Here is a 22,551-nt window from a genome sequence, read left to right as displayed (position 1 = left end):
GACGGTGGGCGGGCCGGGGCGTGGCTGAGGGAGCCGCCGACTCGAAGCCTTCGGGGCCCCGCGCGCGAGTTCCGCAGGCGTCTGGAGCTCGCGGGAGGGAGCGCGCACACCCGGGGTCACGTTGGGGAGGGTGGGAGGCGGAGGAGCCGCACTTTGGGAGCCCCCCGCACCGCACCGGGCCCGGCCTCGCTCCCGCCCAGCGCCCCCAGGGCCCCGCTTCCTTTCGAGGGCCGGAGCGGCCTAGCGGACGGCGAACGCCAAACTCCCTCGATTGGCTCCGCCCCGCTCCAGAGGCGGGGCCGGGCGTGGGGGGCGGGGCCAGGCCGCTGCTCGGAGTCGAGAAGGCCTCTCGTCAGCCGGAGTCGGACGCGGTGACGCATCACGTCGACGTACTTGACGCGCAGCCCCTGGGCCGCTCCTCCTTCCCCCCTGAGTGAGTGCCGGCCCGGTCAGGGCGGGGGAGAAGAGGGAGGGCGAGGGAGGAAGAGGCGACCCGGGAGTCGTTGTGGGCCGCGGGCCGGACCGGGTCTGGAGCGGCAGGAGCCCGGGTTGGGCCAGAAGGGTTTTGGCGGGCCGTTAGAGGGCCGCCGCGGCGGTGGGGTCCCCTCCCTTGCGGGACTTGGCGCGCCCCGGCGCCCGGAGCCTTCGGCGCCGTGCCCACCCCGCTCCAGCTCGCGTCTCCCGGCTCCAATTAGGTCAGGCTCGGAGTCCCGCGGCTCCGGGCCGCAACGCGCGGCGGCCCCTCGGCTCGCCCTCCTCTCCGCCTTCGCCCCCCTCCCGGCCGCGCCCTGCCCCCTTCCCCTCCACGTTCTCGGCCTGTTTTGTTGTTTTGGTGGTTGTTGTATGCTCTCGGGGTTGTGCTTCTCGGCTCGAGCTCATGGGTGTACATTATCATGCTCCTCTTTTGTAGAGCACACCGACGGCCATGGAGGCTGAAGAAACGATGGAATGCCTTCAGGAGTTTCCTGAACATCATAAAATGATCCTGGACCGATTGAATGAACAGCGGGAGCAGGACCGGTTTACCGACATCACCCTCATTGTCGATGGTGGGTTAGGGCGGTGGGCACAGCTCCGGAGCCGGTTTAGGGCTTCGGTTCTCTCCCCTTCCACTCCCCGCCTTCCCCCCCCCCCTCCACCCTCTCTGAGCTGTGAAGGGGGTGCCTTGGGATTGGAGAACACTTGTCAGTGGTTCCCCCCCCCCCCATCACGCTGCAGAGAGCTGGTTGGCCAGTCCTGCTTTCCAACCTTCTCCCGTGTTCCTCACGTTTCAGCTTCCCCCAGCATGATGAGTGAAGTTTGCTCATGGTACTTTTTTTTGCGTGCCAAGAAGAGGGTGGGTGTTGGAGATGAGAGAGGGCATCCCAGAATGTTTGATAAATAAGGCTACTAAGCCTCCTGTGGATATGCTGCTTTTGTGGAGTGGTCCCTCAGTCATTTGGTAAAAAGTGTTTGCCAAGTGGTCTCGGAAGGAGAATGTGATATCTCCCTGACTGCTTTCATAGCTCCTTTGGGAGCTTCTCAAATAAATTGGGGTCTTTGCCAGTCTGAGTTGTTGTCATTATAATGGAAGCAAAGTCAACTTGGGTATTTTATAAATGATTTTTTTTTAATATATCGGGCTTCCAAATAGTAGATATAGTGAAATCTTTCCCATAGCAGACACATCTACCTTTGTACTTACTCAGTGGTGGTTTGGTGTCTTTGCTTTTTGTCTCTTTCCCAATGTATGATTTTTGGGTTGTCTTTAGTAGTTTCAACTGAGTAGGATATGCCTCTTTATTGCAAATTGGATGTAGTAGGGTATATTAGTAGTTAATTACCTAGTGTAATGAATTGGCTTTTATAAAAACCGAGTTAATAAAGTCTTTAAGGAGATGATTTCTTGGCTTTGTGTCTTAAGATTTAACTTTCTCAAAATAGCTAACAAGAATATTCTGCCCTTAATTTATAAAAATTATATATAGAGAGATAAATACAGATACTTTCATTATAAAGAAAGATCTGTTACTTTGTACAGTTTTCTCCTTTATAGTTGCATTTCATTGTGGTGCATATATATCATAATTTTTCTCCTCCTTTGCTTTATTTAGGACACCATTTTAAGGCTCACAAGGCTGTTTTGGCTGCTTGCAGTAAGTTCTTCTACAAATTCTTTCAAGAATTTACTCAAGAACCTTTGGTAGAAATAGAAGGTAAGTTCTAAGTACAATAGTTACAGAAAACAGCTGGTTCTTTGGTTTCAGATAGTTAATTTAGCAAAACACTATGTTATAAGGAGACTAGGTAAGTTGTTCTTTTGGCACTCAAACTTTACTTTTTGCCAATATGGGGGCCTGAACTCAGGCCTAAATACTGTCACGAAGCTTTTTGCTCAAGGCTAGACTTCTATCACTTGAACTATTACTCTGCTTCCGGCTGTGTGTGTGTGTGGTTACTTGGAGATAAGAGTCTTGCAGATTTTCTTGTTTGACTGGCTTCAAACTCTGTTCCTCATATCTCAGCCTCCTGCTTATGTAGGATTACAGGCATGAGCCATCATCACCTGGTTTTTTGTTTTTTTCTGCGCAAATCCTGAGGCTTGAATTCAGGGCTTGGAAGCTGACCCTAAGCTTTTATGCTTAAGGCTAGTGCTCTGCCACTTGCACCACAGCTACACTTAAGGCTTTTTCTGGTGATTAATTGGAGATGAGTTTCACAGACTTTCCTGCCTGGGCTGCTTAGAACCATGATCCTCAGATCTCAGCCTCCTGATTAGCTAGGATTACAGGCATGAGGACTGGTGCCAGATGGGATGGTTCACTTTTATTCTCTTTGCCCTGAGTGATTTTATTTATTGGATATTTTTCCTTGAAGTTTCCATTTACTTTTTCCAGTCTTACATTTCATTGCTTGGAACACGGGAAAATTTCACATTTTCAATGTTATAAGTCTTGAATTTCAGAACTTTCTTTGCATTCCTTTCTATTTGAAACCATTCCTAAATTCTCATATAATTCCTTGACAAGTGTCAGGACCAACACACGCTTCTAAGGTTCTGTTGGTCTACTGTTTCTCTTTTTTTTTTTTTTTTTGGGTCCGGTCGTGGGGCCTGAACTCTGGGCCTGGGCACTGTCCCTCAGCTCTTCAGCTCAAGGCTAGCGCTCTACCACTTGAGCCACAGCGCCACTTCCGGCTTTTTTTTTTTTTTTTGCTTATGTGGTGTTGAGGAATCGAACCCAGGGCCTCAGGCATGCAAGGCAAGCGCTCTACCACTGAGCCACCTTCCCAGCCCCTACTGTTTCTCTTAAAGCTATTAGTTCATGAAGTAATAGTCTGATTTCCAAGAAAAATTCTCTGTGGCCTTCCAGTTAGCTCTTCAAGGTGATTGTTTTCTGTGAAGTGCCTTGAATTCTCTGTGCTGCTCAGTCATCATAAGATGAGGTTTACATGTTCTTTGGATGGAAAAAAGAAAAACTTAGTAAAGAGAGAGGTATCACATACCTACCCTTGCCTCCCTTGACATAGAATAGACAAATATCATCTGATCCCTATTAATAACTTTGGCCAGAACTAGTCATACAGCTTACTAACTGAAAGGGATTTGGAAGTATAGTCTTTATGTCCCCCTAAAGACGAGAGCCAAACATTATTGAGCACTAAAAGTATCTAATGTGGGGCTGGGGAGGTAGCTCAGTGGTAGAGTGCTTGCCTTGCATGCATGAGGCCCTGGGTTCAATTCCTCAGCACCACATAAGCAGAAAAAGGCGGTAGTGGCGCTATGACTCAAGTGGTAGAGCACGAGCTGAAGAGCTGAGGGACAGTGCCCAGGCCCAGAGTTTAGACCCCGTGACCAGCAAAAAAAAAAAAAAAGAAAGAAGTATCTAATGATGTAGACATCTAAAGCACACTGAAAATTAGTTTGGCCAAGAGTGGTAGTACATGCCTATAATACTGTCTTGGAGGGTAGAGATTGAAAGAATAATCATTTGAGGCTAGCCTGAACAAAAGGTAGCATGTCTTCCATCTCAACAAATAATCTGGGCATGGTGACTCAGACCCATAATTTGAGCATTCTTAATTTCAGCAGTTTTTAGTAGAATGTTCTGCCAGCAAAACCTGTGGGTGGTAGATGTTGAAGTCGATGCAGTCTTTTCCACTGCTGAAACCACTGATCACCCATCTTTTGAAATCATGAGTAAATGAAAACCACAATTTTTTGTTGCAGTGACTTTAGGTTTCAGATTAGTGGGGATGCTTTAAATTTCAGGAGAGGCCTTTGCTAATAGAAGTAGTGATGTACTAACAACATACATTGTTGTCTTTCACGAGGTGAAGTGAGTACCATCATATGGGAAAGACTAGGAAAAGTGAATTAAAGTAGCACTCAGGACATTCTAGTGGCCATAAGATGTTTAGGAAGAAAAAGACCACCAATTAGGTATTACTTTAAAACAGCATAAGTTTTGTACTTAGCTTGACTTTTCTCTAATAGTTTTCCCATATGTCAAGGATTATTATTTGAGGCTTGCCTCTTGAAACGTGTTTCCAGGAGCTGGTGGCTCACACCTATAGTCCTAGCTACTCAGGAGGCTGAGATCTGAGAATTGGTATTCAAAGTCAGCCTAGACAGGAAATTCTGCAAGACACAAGAAGTGGAGCTGTGTTTCAAATGGTATGTTTTAGCCTTCAGCAGACAAAGCTCAGGGACAGTGCCCAGGCCTTGACCAACACCAGCCCAGCACCAAATTATAAGGGAAAAAAAAAAGTGGTTATTTCCCATTTATACTTCAGGTAGCTATTATGCTTTATAGCTTTTGCTATTATAGTACTTCCTCTCATCCTATCAAAACTCAAAACAATAGGAAATAAGCCTGTTTGCCTCTGTAAATACAGATCTTAGCTTTCAGGATTCTTGCTTTAGTTTTTATCTCTTTGAGTGAGGATATATTTTTTGTTATGAATAGGTTGCCTAGAAACACTATTCCCTGGGAAATTTTTGATGCCTAAGAGAGTAAAGAAAAGAGTTAAGAATATGCTTTTATTTTGGAATATTCCAGTTAATAAATCTGTGGCTAGATTATCTTTTGATTATGTATGATGGACACAGCACAGTCATAATGAAAATCCAGAGATTAGGGGCTGGGAAGGTGGCTCAGTGGTAGAGCACTTGCCTTGCAAGCATGAGGCCCTGGGTTTGATTCCTCAGCACCACATAAGAAAAAAGAAAAAAAGCCGGAAGTGGTGCTATGGCTCAAGTGGTAGAGCGCTAGCCTTGAGCTGAAGAGCTGAGGGACAGCGCCCAGGCCCAGAATTCAGGCCCCATGACCGGACCCCCCCCCCCAAAAAAAAAATCCAGAGATTAAAGTGACAATCTAGCTCTCTGGATGGCCTTGGTTTTACTATAAGACAAGTCCTTCAGTTCATCCACTTGTTACTTGTAGATGTCTAACCCCAGGCAAGCAGATTACTTACAAATTGCCAATTTGTCTCCTCAACTGAAAAGAAGGTTAATAGGCTTGTAATGACTAGTTGAAGTAACATGCAGAAGGTCCAGTGTAGTGTTTGGTGCATTTCCAAAGTTTAATAAATGGAAGCTATTGTATAGAGTACCTGTTAAATAATACGTATTATTGCAGAACTGGAAGCTAGAGATTGAAGCATAAGACATCCCTTAAAGAACTTGAAAATAAAATAGCACAATTAAGGGGTGCAAACAGTGTTACTAAGGATGATGTTGCTAAAGAGACTGAGAGATTAGATGGCATTAAATAGGAATTATTTCAAAGAAGTGTTGTCTTCTAAAAAATCTTAAAAAGTTTTAAAACGTAAGTGGCCCAGGTTGGAATATTCATTGTTAGTGGAGAGAGCAGCAATGGACAAGTTAGGTCTTCTTTCTGAAAGCAATCACTGTGAGATTTTCTTCTGTTCCTTTGACATGGTGTGTCCATTCTAGTAAAGCACATGTCATCTTCAAGTATTTAGATTACAGGTAGATAAAACAAAAACACTTTTCGATTCTGTTATTTGGCCAGATTCTGGTTTAAAGAATGAATTTGGCTCAGTATCTTCCTAAACACGGTCCATGAAATGGCCAAGTTAAAATGATCAGCAAGAATCTGGAGCTCCAGTATTGCCAGGTGCTGGTGGCTCATGCCTGTAATCCTAGTTACTCAGGAGGCTGAGCGATATGAGGATCACGGTTCAAAGCCAGCCCAGGCAGGAAAGACCCTGAGACTCTTAACTCCAATAAACCACCGGAAAACTGGAAGTGGCACTGTCGCTCAAGTGGTAGAACACTAGCCTTGAGCTGATGAGCTGAGGGCCAGTGCCCAGGCCCAGAGTTCAAGCCCCATGACCAACCAAAAAAAAAAAAAGAGAATCCAGAGCTCCAAAAGAAGATAGGGCTGAAAATACAGCTTGAGCAGTCAGTGAATCTATAGATCATGCTGTAAAATATTTACCAACTCATTAGGTATAAAATATATTGAGGTTATATGAAACTCATTATTTAAATGTATCATGATTTTAGTAAATCTGTTTAAATAAAAATAAATAATGTTACATGATAATAAATGAACTTCTAGAAACATCAAGTTCCAGTTCTTTTTTAAAGCAATTTCTTGACCTTTGATAACTTTTTTCCTAACTTAAATTTTGTCAGCATGTAGAATGGGGATTAGCAGGGTTTGAAGGGAGAAGGAAATGGGTAGTTACCATCTTTCCTGGGCATAAAACCAGGAAAAGCAAAGATGGATGAACGTTAGAGATCTACAGTTTAACATCATACCTAGAGTCAACAATATCTTTTTAAACATTAAATTTATTGAAAAAGTAGAGCACCTAACGAGTTGAAATACAGGCAGAGAGGTATGAACTTTATTTGCTACACTGTTAAAGCCTTTAAAGATTTTTGGGATGAATTGATAAAGCTCGTCAACCTCTCTGGCAAGAATTTCTGACATATACTACTTAATTCATATGGAGTAATAGGTCTTAACTGTTTTCTAAGGACCTACAGAAGTCTTTAGGAAAGTAAGCTTGCCTAGGTATTAGTGAAATGGGGATATATAGTATTGTGTTGTTAATGATAATTTCTCCAGGAAATGACAAATAGTAATTAAAATGTCAAGTGTTTTATTTTAAGGTTTAAATTAATATGAGCACGTGCTAATGCACATCTTCTTTTCAGGTGTTAGTAAAATGGCCTTTCGTCATTTAATTGAATTCACATATACAGCAAAATTGATGATACAAGGAGAAGAAGAAGCCAATGATGTATGGAAAGCAGCAGAGTTTCTACAAATGCTTGAAGCTATCAAAGCTCTTGAAGTCAGGTAATTATTTCAGTGAGATGTAGATGGTCAATTTTGGGCATAGTCACCTTAGTAAAGAATTTATAGTATCATGTCATTAAAGAGGTTACATTTTGAAATTAAGAATATTTAAAGATTTATAAAATACTCATCTTTTTTTCACTTGCATTTGATTTCTTGTCTAAAACTTCTAATAGACATCTTTAGTATCTCAAAATCTAGGCAGCTGCTTACAAAGTTTTCTGGGTTCTGTATACTTTTTTGTTGGGTTTAGGTTGTAAATTAATGGGATAAAATGTCAGGCAAAAGCAGTGAGATAATTAGTCAAACTAGAAATACCCAAATGCATTCCATTTAAATCTAAATACTTGATAGGTGGGTTAAATCTAGCTCTGAGTTCTGAAGCACATAATGCAAAAAAAAAAAAGAAGTCAATTAGTTACATTAGTCATTGTTGTAAGGCTAAGAACAAATCAATTGCTGAGAAGCTATTAATATTGAAATAAAAATTTCCATAGGAGATATTAAGAAAACATTAAGATTGGGTGCTAGTAGCTCACACCCATAATCCTAGCTGCTCTGCAGGCTGAGATCTGAGGATCACAGTTCAAAGTCGTCCCAGCAGGAAAGTCTGTGAGACTCTTTAATGCCAAAAAACTGGAAGTAGAGCTGTTGTCAAAATGGTAGAGTGCTAGCCTTGAACAAAAGAGCTCAGGGACAGCCCCCTAGGCCCTGAGTTCAACCAGGACCAACCACGAAAACAAACATTAAGCCAGGCATTTGTGACTCACCTTGTAGTCCTAGCTCTTTAGGAGACAGATCTTGGTTCAAAGCTACCCCAGAGAGACAAATCCAAGAGACCTTTTATCTCGACCAACAAAATGCTAGAAGTCAAGTTGTGGCTCAAGTGATAGTCTTGCATGGGAAAGCTAGAGAGCCATATAGTGTGATAGCAAATAACTGGAGCCTCTGAGTGAGGCATTCTAGCTTGTTATTGTTTTGGTCTTAATGGAGCTACTCAACTTTCTGTCAACTCAGTGACCTTACTTGTCAGTGGGAGGTAACAATGGTCCTTTCTACATAGAATTGTTTGAGAGAATTAAATAATTGGTGCACTACCTTACATTGTGTCTGGCATGTGGTACTCTAAATGTGTGAACTCTCGTTATTACCTAGTACTTTTTTTTTTTTTTTTTTTTTGCTGGTCGTGGGGCCTGAACTTGGCCTGAGTGCTGCTCCTCAGCTATTCAGCACAAGGCTAGGGCTCTACTACTTGAGCCACAGCCCCACTTCCGGTTTTTTTCTGCTTATGTGGTGCTGAGGAATCGAACCCAGGGCCTCATGCATGCAAGCAAGCACTCTACCACTGAGGCACCTTCCCAGCCCATATTACCTAGTACTTTTTTATGGTCAGTGTCAATACAGATCATTGATAGGACACCAGAGCATAATTTGTAAGATCATAAGAAAATGCAGTGATTCTAACTCAATGGTATGATTTAATCAGAAGATAAAAATGAGAATAATTTTGTTATAATTGTTAATAAATACTGTCTTTTAGTTTAACAGTTAAATCTTGAACTTTTCTGATGAGAACTTGGCATGTATGTATTCTGTAATTGCACAGAAGATGTATATTAAACATTGGTAAATCAGAACTACAGATGTGGCTCCAAGGGTAGCTTGTGAGTACAAAAATGTTGAATGAAATCTCAAGGCCTGGAGTTCAAGTCCCAGAATTGGTATTAAAACAATTGTGAGCCAGGTGCTGATGGCTCAAGCCTGTAATCCTAGCTATTCAGGGGGCTGAGCTCTGAGGATCACAGTTTGAAGAAACATCCCCATGAGACTCTTTATCTCCAGTTAACCACTAGAAAGCCAGAAGTGGAGCTGTGGCTTAAAGTGGTAGAATGTTAGCCTTCAGCAAAAGAGCTCAGGGCAGTGCCAATGCCTAGTTCAAGCCCCATAACTGACCAAAAAAATTGTGAATGGATAGATGGGTATACATGTGCCAATCAAAACCAAATTAGTACTCTCCTGAACAGAGAGCTAAAGTTGGGTAGCAAAGTAGAGGTGTGTGTAGATGAGTATATATTTGTTAAGGCCATCCCTTCTCAACAAAAAGAATGGAGAGAGAGAGAGATGGGAGCAATTTCAGATTCTGTTTATTAAATCATACATGAGAACCTTCTGGAAAAATATTCATGTGGTCTTTTTGTAGTTTATGGGTGTGAGTAGTATCTCTGTGATAGATCTTAGCATTAGCATGGTTGAACATACTCAGTGGCCTAGGTTACATTTGAGAGGCATTTAATGAACTTCCATGTATAGTTAGGAGCTGATGGTAACAAGATGAGATCTTTATCATAATAACAAACATCAGTGCTCTTTACTTTAAGTGTAGTAACAGTTGTTTCTTGAACCAGATAGCCATTCAGTGTATTCTGAAGAGTTCCTTTGAAGACAGGAAGACAACAGTATTTATTTATATATTAGCTGTTATAATACACTGTGTAGGCTTCTACACAGCATGGCCTTTTCTGTATATAAGCTGTGTTTCAGTATTTTATTGCATGATTTACAAATTTTATATTTCAAATAAATTTTATATTTTAAATAACATATCAAGGCTGGTATTTAAATTTGTTCCTTTCTAGTTTGTTTCTGCTTGTTTAGTGACTTTCCAAGACTGCTTCTATAAAGGCTATATTGTGAGAAATTGAAGTTTCTGCTAAATACTGCTCAGCAAGTTTTCACACCCATGTTACGGTGCTTTGTGTCAGAGCACACCATCATTGTTCCTTCATACAGTTGTATCTTTGCCTTAGCTTTTAATTCCTGAGTGCACTGACCTCAAAATTAATTGGAGGTGAGAACTTTGGGTTTTATAAGGTTTTTTTCCTGTACATGAACACAGCCCTGTGCTTGTTGGTGGCCTTTTAGATTCCCTGGAATATCTTCAAGCTTTTCAGACTCCTAGGACACCTTAGTTCCCAGTTGTTCCCTTTAAATTTTTGATTAACTTCTTGATAGTCCCAGTTGGAAATGACATCTTGTTAAAACAAGCTATCGCTATTGTTTGTTTTTCACAAATGCTTTGTGAATAGAGCTAATTGAAAAATGATCCGATTGAAATTAAATCTCTAAATATTTTTAGCCTATTCTAGATCTGGTTTTTGAATTAGTATAAGTAAAGCACTTAAACTGTCAAAAAGTAAAATGCCTTCTTCTTGTTTTTTCACTGATAGAATCTTACTGAACATCTTTCAGTCTTGGTCCAGACAGTTGCTTGTTCTCTAAAGCCTTGCCTGAGCAGGTTGACTTAGATATTTCTGTTTTTATTTTATACATTCTCCACTAAGCAATAATTTATTATCCCTTCATTCTTCCATTAGACTTCAACCCCTTGATACAGAGATTATAAATTTTTCATCTTGAAGAAGCATTTGGCTAAGTTTGAAAGACTACCACACAAAATTGTGTGTTTTCACAGCTACCCCATTGCTGTGCTTTTCTCCTTTCTGTAGCTGATGGGTCTGTAAATCTCTTGCTTTACCAAAATTCATCTCTGAGTACATTTGGCTTATCCTAGTTCTTGAATGATAACTAAAAACAAACATCTTCATTTCACTTGGCTATAATTACTTTATTGTATATTTTAAAACTGTATGAGAACGTTCCTGTTTATTAGAAAGTAGCAGTTGTCATATACCTTTTTCCCCAGCCTGATAAAAGTGGAATTTGTCTAAGTTTCTTTGGCTTTTATATAATGGTATAGCCATGCTCACTCAATACATAGAAACATTTTCATCACCACAGAAGGTTTCACAATAACTCTTATGGCTTATTCTGATACATATAGCAACCACTGATCTGATTTTTATCATTGTAGCTTGTCTTTATTTAGAATATTATGTAAATGGCCCCAACAGCATTTAGTCCTTCACATTTTACTTTTTTTTTTCACTTGAATTCGAGAGATTTTTCCATGATATTAAGAGGTTTTGTTATTGTTGTTATTCCTTTGGATATACCAACTTGTTTTTCTATCTGATGGTATTTGGATTGGTTTCTAGTTTTTGGCTGTTTAAACATGCTACTATATGCAGCTGTTGGATTTTATTTTATTTTGTCAGTCATGGGACTGAAACTCTGGGCCTGGGCACTGCCCCTCAGCTCTTCAGCTCAAGGCAAGCGCTCTGCCACTTGAGCCATGGCACCACTTCCAGTTTTCTGGTGGTTAATTGGAGATAAGAATCTCACAGAGCTGGGCACCAGTGGCTCACGCCTGTAATCCTAGCTACTCAAAAGGCTGAGATCTGAGGATCACAGTTCAAAGCCAGCCCGGGCAAGGAAAATCCATGAGACTTTGATCTCCAATAAACCACTAGAATACCGAAGTGGCGCTATGGCTCAAGCAGTAGAGCGCTCACCTTGAGCTGAAGAGCTGAGGGATAGCACCCAAGCCCAGAGTTCAAGCCCTACGACCGACAAAAAAAAAAAAAAAGAAGAGTCTCACAGATGTCCCTGTATGGGCTAGCTTTGAATTGCAATCCTTAGATCTCAGCCCCCTGAGTAGATAGGATTACAGGCGTGAGCCACTGGTACCCAGCTTATTTTTAAAACCTTAGCACACATTATCTTAAAGGGACATACTAATATCTAAGACTTTTGTGTCATATATCCCTCTTGTGATTATTGAGCTCTGCTTTCAGAGCAGAAAGCATGGGTATAGCCATGTTTTAATAAAACTTTATTTAATTGAGAAGAGCTCTGTTTCTTGTGGAAAAGTGTAAGTGTATTTGCTACTGTATGTTCACATGTTAAAGCACTACTGCACAGACTCAGCCCCATTCCCTATCCTGCCGTAGACAGTGGCCACACCCCATCAGTTGGGTGACTGTGTCTTCTCTCCCCAAGGAAGCAGATAGGATGGGGAGTTAGACACCTAAATGTAACAGAGCTTTGGAATTTGAGTCCTTTACATGTCCAAGTTTCCCCCAGTATGTTTAAGTGTCTGTGTATTACCTTTTAGTGGCCCCTTAACAGCTAAGGAGACTTTTGCTTTACCATTAAGTTTTGTTTCAACTTAAAGCAGATGAAGCTTAAAGAGCAAGGGATGGTAAAAGGAGGAGGAGAAAGTGACTACTAGTAACCAGAGAACATTTCCTTTTGGCTTCAAGCAGCACAGAAGCTGCATTTGTCTGAACCAAATAAACCTGCAGCATTTCCAGCCAACCCAATGACCCTAATCAGCAGTGTGATGTGGTTATCACTAACATTATGTCTGTTAGCTTTGAGGACAGACCCCTCCACGTTGCTTAGTCCTGGACATACGTCTGTTAGCTTTGAGGACAGACCCCTCCATGTTGCTTAGTCCTGGACATATGCTGTCTCATTGTCATGATACTATATGTCTGTGCTTTAGCCTTATTTTAGCATAAAGGTTAGGGGATTTTCAGTAGGCCTGTCACTTAAGTTTTTCTCCCAGAAATGTTTTACTTCTTACATTAAACTGTCACTTATTTTGTGTAAATTTTTTTATTTATTTTGTTGTGTGAGGTATACACTGCTGATACAGATTGTATATCCTTATACTGATACCAGATGTTTCAGCAACACTTTTTTCACCCTGGAGCTTGAACTCCAGGCCTGGCACTGCCCCTTAGCTTTTTTTGTTCAAGGCTAGCATTTTAACACGTGAGCCACAATTCCATTTCCAGCTTTTTGATGCTTAATAGGAAATACAAGTCTCATGGACTTTCCTGCCTGGGCTGTTATTTTATTCTATAAATGTGAGCCTATTTCTAACCTAATTCTGTTCAACCAATTTTCATATGTCCATACTTTCGCCAGTTTCATTGTTTTAATTACTATAGCTTTTGGGAAAGTCGTAAAATCAATATAGGCCTCTTACTTTTGTTTTCTGCCCTTCCCTATAAATTTTTCATCAGCTTATCAATTACTTTAAAGAAGCCTGCTGAGATTTTGATCTTACAGATTTTTAAAATTCATACACTCTGTTTTAGAAACAAGGAAAACTCAGCTCCACTAGAGGAAAATACCACAGGGAAAAATGAGACAAAAAAACGAAAGATTGCAGAAACTTCAAATGTTATCACTGAGTCATTGCCATCTGCAGAATCAGAACCTGTTGAAATTGAGGTGGAGATTGCCGAAGGCACAATCGAAGTGGAAGATGAAGGCATCGAGACGCTAGAGGAAGTGGCATCTGCTAAGCAGTCCATAAAGTACATTCAGAGCACAGGTTCCTCTGATGATTCTGCTCTAGCACTGTTGGCGGATATTACCAGCAAGTACCGTCAAGGTGATAGAAAAGGACAAATTAAAGAAGATGGCTGTGCATCTGACCCCATAAGCAAACAGGTAGAAGGTATTGAAATTGTGGAACTTCAGCTGTCACATGTGAAGGACTTGTTCCATTGTGAGAAATGTAACCGTTCATTTAAATTGTTTTACCATTTTAAGGAACACATGAAATCACACTCCACAGAGAGTTTCAAGTGTGAAATATGCAATAAAAGGTATCTTCGAGAGAGTGCATGGAAACAGCACCTAAATTGTTACCACCTTGAAGAAGGTGGAGTCAGTAAGAAGCAAAGAACTGGGAAAAAAATTCACATTTGTCAGTACTGTGACAAACAGTTTGACCACTTTGGACATTTTAAAGAGCATCTTCGAAAACATACAGGTAATTAGCAAATACTTTGTGTTAAAAGCATATTTTTTTTCTACATTGACCTGAAATATAAACCTTTAGTTTCTTTTGTCCTGTGTTTTCGAATGTGCAGGCTATAAAAACATTGCTTCTGTAGTCTCTGTTGAAATAATGATGCTTTAAGTGCAAATCTGGATACATTTTGAAAGTGATTGTCACTCTTATGACTTGTCAATTTTTATATTTCTCAAAGATATATGTAAAACAAGTTTGTAGTTTATTTACTAAAGACAGTGAGTTATTAAATCCTAATTACAATGCCACTTTACTCTTCCTGTTTTTATGTTACAAGAAATACTGATAAATAATTTCTAGCATTTTTATACTTTTCTACGTACACTTGCCTGTTTTGCTATAGTAGATACACAATGAATGTCTATCTCCTACCTGTCTCAGAGGTAAATATGTCAGGACTGGTGGACAGGTTGGGAACTGAAGAGGTTAATGGCTATATGCTTCCTTTTCCTAGACACCATCCCATGCCTGAGGGGGCAGTCCTCGGAATTCCACCTCTGGCCCTCACAGTTCTTCATTCCCTCTGCATATTTTTTCCATGTCCAATTCACAGTCCTTGCTTCCATCCATCCCCAAGCAGTCCTTGCTACATCACCAAGCCATGCATGGGACTGATCACCCATGACTTGCATATTGGGTTAAGTCCTAAACCCTTTATAACAAGAGTTCATAGGGTGCAGTTACTTTCAGGTTTCCAACTTCTGGACACTTGTTACCAAGTTCTTTTGTTGTTGGTCGTGATGGTGGTTGTGGGGCCTGAATTCTGGGCCTGGGCGCTGTCCCTCAGCTCTTCAGCTCAAGGCTAGTGCTCTACCACTTGAGCCACAGCACCACTTTCCGGCTTGTTCTGCTTATGTGGTGCTGAGGAATCGAACCCAGGGCCTCATGCATGCAAAGCAAACACTCTACCACTGAGCCACCTTCCCAGCCCGTTACCAAGTTCTTATGTCATAAAATGGTTAGAGCTTTGTGAATTACTAGTATGATAAGTACAACACAGGTATCCTACGCTGCTTAGAGAGCTTTGAAAACTACTAGTGAAATACTGTGTAGTTCTTCACTGTCCAAGGTCACTGAATTAAAAGAGCCAGATAGATTAGGATAATGGGTTATCCTTTGTCATTCAGACTCTTGGTATCAGTATTTAGGAACTAAATTAACACATAAATAGCAGAATGTAATGCTTTGCTTAAGGCTCAGTATGGATCTAAAAAGCTTTCATTGTTTAAAGGTATTAGACTTATTAAATCTTTTGGAATATTAAATATTATTTCAAACACTGATACATTCCTCTTTGGTATTTGGAAGCCTCCAATAGTTATGTATTCTAGTCCTTAAAAAGCAAAGCAAATAATCAAGCTGGGCATGATACATATCTGAGGATCACCATTCAAAGCCAGTCTGAGCAGACAAAATGTTGGCACTCTTCTCTCCAGTTAATGAACAAAAAGCCAGAAGTGGAGTTAGGGCTCAAGTGGTAGAGCTTCAGCCTTTATCAAAAAGCCAAGAAAGAGGGCACGGCCCTGGGTTCAAGCCTCAGTACCAGCACCCCTACTCCGACCCCCCCCAAAATGCAAATAGTCATCTAATTTATTGGTAAACATTTTTGTTTTGTGGGTTAATTTTGCAAACAGATTCATAAATATGTTCTTTATGTGCTGCAATTTTAATTTTTTGTTTTTTTAGCTAATCCTAGGCTGGAACTCAGGACCTGGCACTGTCCCTGAGCTTCATTTGGTCAAGGCTGGCACTCTACCACTTGAGCCACATGCCACTTCCAGCTTTTTCTGTTTATGTGGTACTGAAGAATCACCCAGGGCCTCATGCATGTTAGGCAAGCACTCTACCACTAGGCCACATTCCCAGCCCCACTTTTAAATTTTGTATTGGGCAATAGAGTATAAAGCTGAAGTACATTAATGTTGTATGCCTTTTTAAATGATGTGAGATAACTTGCGCAGCTTAATTGACTCATTAATATAAATGCGAGAGCCAAATGTCCACTAGAGAGTTTGACACAGGAAGATTTGTTTTCTAAGTCAGGGAGCACATGTGATCTGATCAGATTTCTATTTTAGAGAAATGATTAGCAAGATACATTGGAGGTAAAACCTGCTAGCTTTCATGAAGTCTTAATGAGTAATTAAATCAGAATGAGAGGCTGGGTAAAGGCAGCAGTAGTAGAAAGGGAATGGATATTTCAGTAATACTAAGTAGGCAGAATTTACAGTACTTGGTAATCAATAGAGTATGGAGGTAGGGATAAAAGAATGACTTAGCTTTCATTTGAGTGATTACATAATTGGATGACTACATGATTATCAACTTAAAAAAATATAGAAGGATAAGCAGTTTAAGCATAATAGAAAATACCAGACAGCTGTATCAAAGAGATAAGTAATATGAATGACAACCTAGAGGTGATGTTTAACCTTGTTTTCAGCTGGTTCTTCCTACTTAGTGTAGAATCAAAAAAGTTGTATATCCAGAAAAGTTGTAAATCCAGATGCAGCTCTGGCCCTAATTCTGACATTTGCCAGTTTGTACTTGCCCAGTCACTTTTATTTGGAACTGCTTTATAGAAATAAAGATAATGGACCAGGCACTAGTGACTCATACCTGTTATCCTGGCTACTCAGGGTGAGATGCAACCAGTTGAAGCCACCAGGGCAGAAAAGTCTATGAGACTCATATTCAGTTAACCAGAAAATAGCTGGAAGTTGAGGTGGTGCTCAAGTAGTAGAGCACCAGCCTTGAGCAAAAACTTAAATGAGAGTACAAAGCACTGAGTTTAAGCCCCGGTACTAGCTCACTTGTATGTAGGTTTGTACACACACACACATACATATAAAGATAATGGTATCTTCTACATATTATAGTAGTAAAAAACATAAAAGCACTTTAAAATCTAACTATACACACATCTAAAATAGAATTAATCTGTTTCTGCTTCTAGATTTCATTAGGCTTATTAAGTTTTTTAAATAGAAACAGCTCAAGTGGCATGTGATGAAAAGTGAACTTAACTACTTAAGTAGAACTGTTCAGAAGCACCCTTCAGAAGCAGAGGGTGTGATTTGATGCCTGTTTAGACATACACAAGGTTTTAGGTTCAGAATCTGTGAGAATTTGATTTTTTTTATAGTGCATGGATATTCATAATTACTATTATTTCATTTTTTGTTACTATCTTGCTATTACTGCATATTATGCTATAGTATGTATCCTTGTACATTTATCTCATGCACACGTTGAAGTGTGTGTGTGTGTGTGTACGTACGTACGTACGCCCATGTGTGCGTGCGCCAGTACTAGGGCTTGAGCTATCCCTGAGCTCTTTTTGTTCAAAGCTAGTACTCTACCACTTGAGCTGTAGCTCCATTTCCAGCTTTGAGTGGTTAATTCTTGAACTCTTATCTGTTAGGATCGCTTTGAATGGTGATCTTCAGATCCTAGCCTCTTGAGTAGCTAGGATTATAGGTGTGAGCCACCAGAACCCAGGTCAAGTAATTTTTGAGAGGAGAATTACCATGTTAATTTGAAATACCATGTACTTTAAATCTTGTCAGATCTTACCAAATTGCCCTTAAGGCAATCTTTTGGTGATGATGAAAACAATAGTATGTCTACAGCATCATTCTTTCCCTGATTTCCCTTAATCCTTTACTGAGTGTTTTTATTCCCTTCCTCATTAAGCATTTCAGCTATCCATAACTTTCCACTTACTTTATTTTTTTTTTATTTTTTATTTTTGGATCCAGTCGTGGGGCCTGAACTCTGGGCCTGGGCGCTGTCCCTCAGCTCTTCAGCTCAAGGCTAGCGCTCTACCACTTGAGCCACAATGCCACTTCCAGCTTTTTTCTTATGTGGTGCTGAGGAATCGAACCCAGGGCCTCGAGCATGCAAGGCAAGCGCTCTACCACTGAGCCACCTTCCCAGCCCCTCCACTTACTTTATGGCCTCATTCTGACTTCTGTATCATATGTAGGCCTCATTATGCATACATTTTCTTGTATTATTTTCTCATTTAGAGGTATTCTACTTGCTCTAAAAGAGCTTCCATCTTGGAAGATTGCAAATTGCTTAGTCCTACTGCCCTTCATTTAGATAGTTTGGTGTCAGATTTATCTTTTATTCTAATTGGTATTCCATGCCTCTATTGTGGTGTACAGGATCCCTGTACACACTTCACCAGTAGCACATGACATACTGTCTTCCCACTGACAACTTAGCATCCACCTTGCTACCTCTTTTACTCCAAAGGAACAAACACAACAAAAATTGCTAGCAAAATCAATGAAATTCAGACTCCAGTGGCTCACAGTTGTAATCCTAGACTTGAGAAGCTTGAGACTGAGTGTAGGGGGTAGCAGGTCCAGGCTAGCCTAGAAACAAATTCAAGAGACACCTCTACCCCCGTTGCCCTTCTCAACCCATAGCTGGGGTCAATAGTGTTCACTTTTCATCTCAAACTACATGGGAGGCTGATATTGAGAAGATCATGGTTGCAAAGGCAAAAAGTCCATGAGACTCTCTCCACAGAGTGAAGCTGGACAGTGTAATGTGCACCTGTGACCCCAGTAATAGTAAAATCTAAAGTTAGACAGATCATAGCTTAGGCTCACAAGGGGACAGGGTGGGAAAGCATATTTCAAAAATAAAACGTAAAATAAGGGCTGGGGGCCCAGCCTGTCAGTAGAGCACCAGCCCAGCAAGCATGATGCTATGAGTTCAAACATAAATAACCAAAAAGGAGCTGAAGATGCAGCTCAGCTATAGAATACTTGCCTAGCATGTACATATAAGCCTTTGATCCCCAACATTGAAAAAAATTTTTTTTGTTTTGCTTTTGCTGTTTGTCTTAATTTGTCAGTGTATTTTTTTTCTCTTACAATAGGTGAAAAGCCTTTTGAATGTCCAAATTGTCATGAAAGATTTGCTAGAAATAGCACCCTCAAATGTCACCTCACAGCATGCCAAACTGGAGTAGGGGCAAAAAAGGGAAGAAAGAAGCTTTATGAATGCCAGGTATGTGGGAGTATATTCTGTCCTTACCAGAGCAATCTGCTAATTACAATGAAGGTAAACTATCTCTGCTTTACCATGGTTTGACTTGGGATTTTTTGTTTTTAATACAATGGTGCAAAAGCAATTTGTGTTCAGTAGAAAACATTCTTCGAATTTGCATTTTGATCTTTTCCTACAGTAATAAAGTATTACAGGATTTCTCCCTTGTGACGGTGGGTGGCGGCAGCAAGCCACAGCTCTCAACCAGCCTTGGCAGTTATGAGGCTAAACAACAACCCTATACTACAGTGTGCTGTGTTGTGTGCTAAATGCATGTTTACTTAAAATGTTTACAGTAGCCAGGTACCAGTGGCTCATACCTGTAATCCTAACTACTTCAGAGATTTAAGGATCACAGTGTAAAGCCAGCCTGGGCAGGAAAGTCTGTGGGACTCTTCCCTCTAAATTAAGTAGCAAAAAACAGAGCTGTTGCTCAAGTAGTAGAACATTAGCCTGAACAAAACAAAAGCTCAGGGATAGCAAAACTTGAGTTCAAGCCCCAGGATAGGCCTTCCCCCCCAAAAAAAAATTACAATGAGTGCATCGATGTCATTCTATCCTAAATTGAGAAACATCTGAGACATTTAAGCAAAAGTTGATGGCTGGGAAAGAAAGTACATTGTTCTGTCAACTTTATATGGGGGTTAGATTTTCTTTTTACTGTACATGGCATTAATGTCAATAAAATGTATGTTCTAAATAACGAGCAGTCTGAAGCTAGTTAAACAAAGGGCAATCATTCAAATTTGGGAGGAAGTCAGGGGAGGTATACCATTTGTAACTAGATTTTCCACAATTAGTTTATTTTTATCCTAAGTAATATAGTGGTTTGAAATCTTGAGATTATGAGAAAATCTATATTACCCTTTATGCTGAAGAATTTATATAATAATTGAACAGTGAAATACCATTTACCAGAATGTATTTTAAGTGTAATAGCTCTGACTAGATACCGTGGGTAACATTTTCAGGATAGTCTTATTAGCAAGTGTTATATAGAGAATAAGTGTATGCATATTGAATGCAAGTATTGCTAACATCATATATTTGGTTATTTCAGGTCTGTAACAGTGTCTTTAACAGCTGGGACCAGTTCAAAGATCACTTGGTAATACACACTGGAGATAAACCCAACCATTGTACGCTATGTGACTTGTGGTTTATGCAAGGAAATGAGTTAAGGCGGCATCTCAGTGATGCTCACAATATTTCAGAGCGTCTAGTAACTGAAGAAGTTCTTTCAGTAGAAACACATGTGCAAACTGAGCCAGTGACGTCAATGACTATTATAGAACAAGTCGGGAAGGTGCATGTGTTACCATTGCTTCAGGTCCAGGTAGACTCAGCACAAGTGACTGTGGAACAAGTCCATCCAGATCTGCTTCAAGACGGCCAAGTGCATGATTCACATATAAGTGAACTTCCAGAGCAGGTCCAAGTGAGTTATCTAGAAGTGGGTCGAATTCATACTGAAGAAGGTACTGAGGTACATGTTGAGGAGCTCCATGTTGAACGGGTAAATCAGATGCCAGTGGAAGTACATACTGAGCTTCTAGAGGCAGACTTGGATCACATGACTCCTGAAATCATGAGCCAAGAGCAGAGAGCGCCTACCCAAGCAGAAGCTGCTGAGGCTGCCAGGGAAGATCATGACGGTGCTGAGGGTTTAGAGACCAAACCAACGGAAGATTCCCAAAATGAAACGGCAGAGGATGACAGAACAGCGGTGCCCATTTTGCAATGAAGTAACAGATTAGTGTATTTTTAAATATATATGTTCAGTTTTTGAACTGATGATGGGCAGTGTGACTGTCCTCAAGCTAACAGATAAGTGGACCAAAGCTAAACTATTTCATTTTGTGCTGAACTGTTTCTATGGAAACACGCTGATACCCCTCCCCCAAGTTAATGACAGAATGGGGATTTTTCTCATAAATGAAGGGGAGCTTGGAGAAGTATATTTCTGGAAACTTAAATGGGTTATATTCTTACTATATAGTTGGGTACAAATGTATCTATTTTCATTGTGGAAAGGATCCCTTTTCTCTTTCCCAGGTCATGTCCTTCCTCAAATTCTTTCCATATTGTAAAATCAAATGTAAAATCATTAGAATACAAGTTTATGTATTCTAATGCATGTTAGAAAATTGAATATATAGGAAACAAGGCTGCATGAAGAAAAGTGCGTTGTTGCTGTGCAGTTAAGTTTTGGGTCTGGCTTTCTTTCTTTTGAAGAACATTGTTGTCTATCCCAGTAGTCACAGATGCCAACTCTGTAACAGAAATGGTGGTGGCAAAATTTATAGAATGTAAAAAAACAAAACAAAACACCCATGTGCCTTTCAAAACCAACTAAACTTCTAGAAAGCATCTGTGGTTCTTTCAAAGTTTGTGTTGTAGAAGCATTGTAGCAATTATAGTACTTCATATTTTTGCTTATAATGACAATTGCCAATTCCTTTTCATTTTAAGTTAGGTTCAGAAATTTCATTGGATGGCAGCTAAAGGGCCATTTTCAATTGGGAATATTCATTTACATCTGTGGTAAACTTTATTTTGATTAAAAAAAATTGCACTAGTATTTTACCACCAGATTGAAAAAAAGTGAGCATCATTTAAAAATTAATGTATTTAAAATAAAGTACAGAGGAAAACATGTATATATCAGGCTTTGTTTTGAATGGAATCTTTTCCCCAATCCTTAATGTAAAGATTCTGTGCTATAACTTTTAAAGCCATACAAATAAGAGTGCTAAACTGTGGACTTAAAAGTAGGTATGTAAATATTTTTAATCAGTATTACTTGGAAATAAAATAACAACCACATAAAATAAACCAATATGCTATTTTCTTTACCTGTTAAATATTGGGAAATACATTTTTGAAGTAAACTTTAAAATTATGTGTTTATGGCTCTTTATTTAATTACCAGTGTGGAAGTTGGTGTATGGTAAGATAACTTTTCCCCATATTTTTGCATCTGTCTTAAGGTGACTTATGAATTTAGATGAAGAATTCTCCGCTGCAACAACAGCCCTAAAGAAAAAGGAGAAAGCCGGGCGCCAGTGGCTCACACCTGTAATCCTAGCTACTGAGGAGGCTGAGATCTGAGGACCTTGGTCCAAAGCCAGCCCCAGCAGGAAACTCCAAGGAACACTTACCTCCAATAAGCCATCAGAAAACAGGAAGTGGCTCTGTAGCTCAAGTGGTAGAGTGCTAACCTTAAGCTGAAGAGCTGAAGGGCAGCACTCAGGCCGAGTTTAAGCTCCCCCCCCCCCAAAAAAAAAAAAGAGGAGAAACTAGTGGGCCTATACTCCTAGCTACACAGGAGTCTAAGATCTTAGGATCATGGTTTGAAGCCAGCCTGGGCAGGAAAGTCCATGAGAGTTTCCTGGAAGTGGAGCTGTGGCTCAGGTAGTATTAACCTTGAGCAAA

General features: G+C 40.3%; 1 protein-coding gene across 7 annotated transcripts in view; it reads left to right on the top strand.

Moving 5' to 3' along the window:
* Positions 1-22,024, top strand: part of Znf131 (zinc finger protein 131) — a 22,537-nt gene extending 513 nt beyond the window's left edge. Inside the window, exons 1-8 of one of the 7 annotated variants that reach the window (XM_013018624.1) lie at positions 345-433; positions 911-1,049; positions 2,094-2,195; positions 7,172-7,316; positions 13,325-13,682; positions 13,785-14,007; positions 18,947-19,077; positions 20,177-22,024. In XM_013018624.1, coding sequence (XP_012874078.1) covers positions 926-1,049; positions 2,094-2,195; positions 7,172-7,316; positions 13,325-13,682; positions 13,785-14,007; positions 18,947-19,077; positions 20,177-20,860 — 1,767 coding nt within the window. In that variant the 5' untranslated portion in view covers positions 345-433; positions 911-925 and the 3' untranslated portion in view covers positions 20,861-22,024. Of the gene's footprint in view, positions 1-344; positions 434-464; positions 696-740; positions 1,050-2,093; positions 2,196-7,171; positions 7,317-13,324; positions 14,008-18,946; positions 19,078-20,176 lie in introns of those variants that run through there. The other 6 variants (XM_013018625.1, XM_013018621.1, XM_013018623.1 and 3 more) reach the window with 6 other exon arrangements.
* Positions 22,025-22,551: the final 527 nt, after the last annotated feature.

This window comes from Dipodomys ordii, unplaced genomic scaffold (assembly GCF_000151885.1).
Source record: "Dipodomys ordii isolate 6190 unplaced genomic scaffold, Dord_2.0 Scaffold41, whole genome shotgun sequence".
In the NCBI taxonomy this organism is placed as follows: Eukaryota; Metazoa; Chordata; class Mammalia; order Rodentia; family Heteromyidae; genus Dipodomys; species Dipodomys ordii.
Note: the sequence above shows the minus strand (reverse complement) of the source record. Positions and strands in the feature narration are given on the sequence as shown.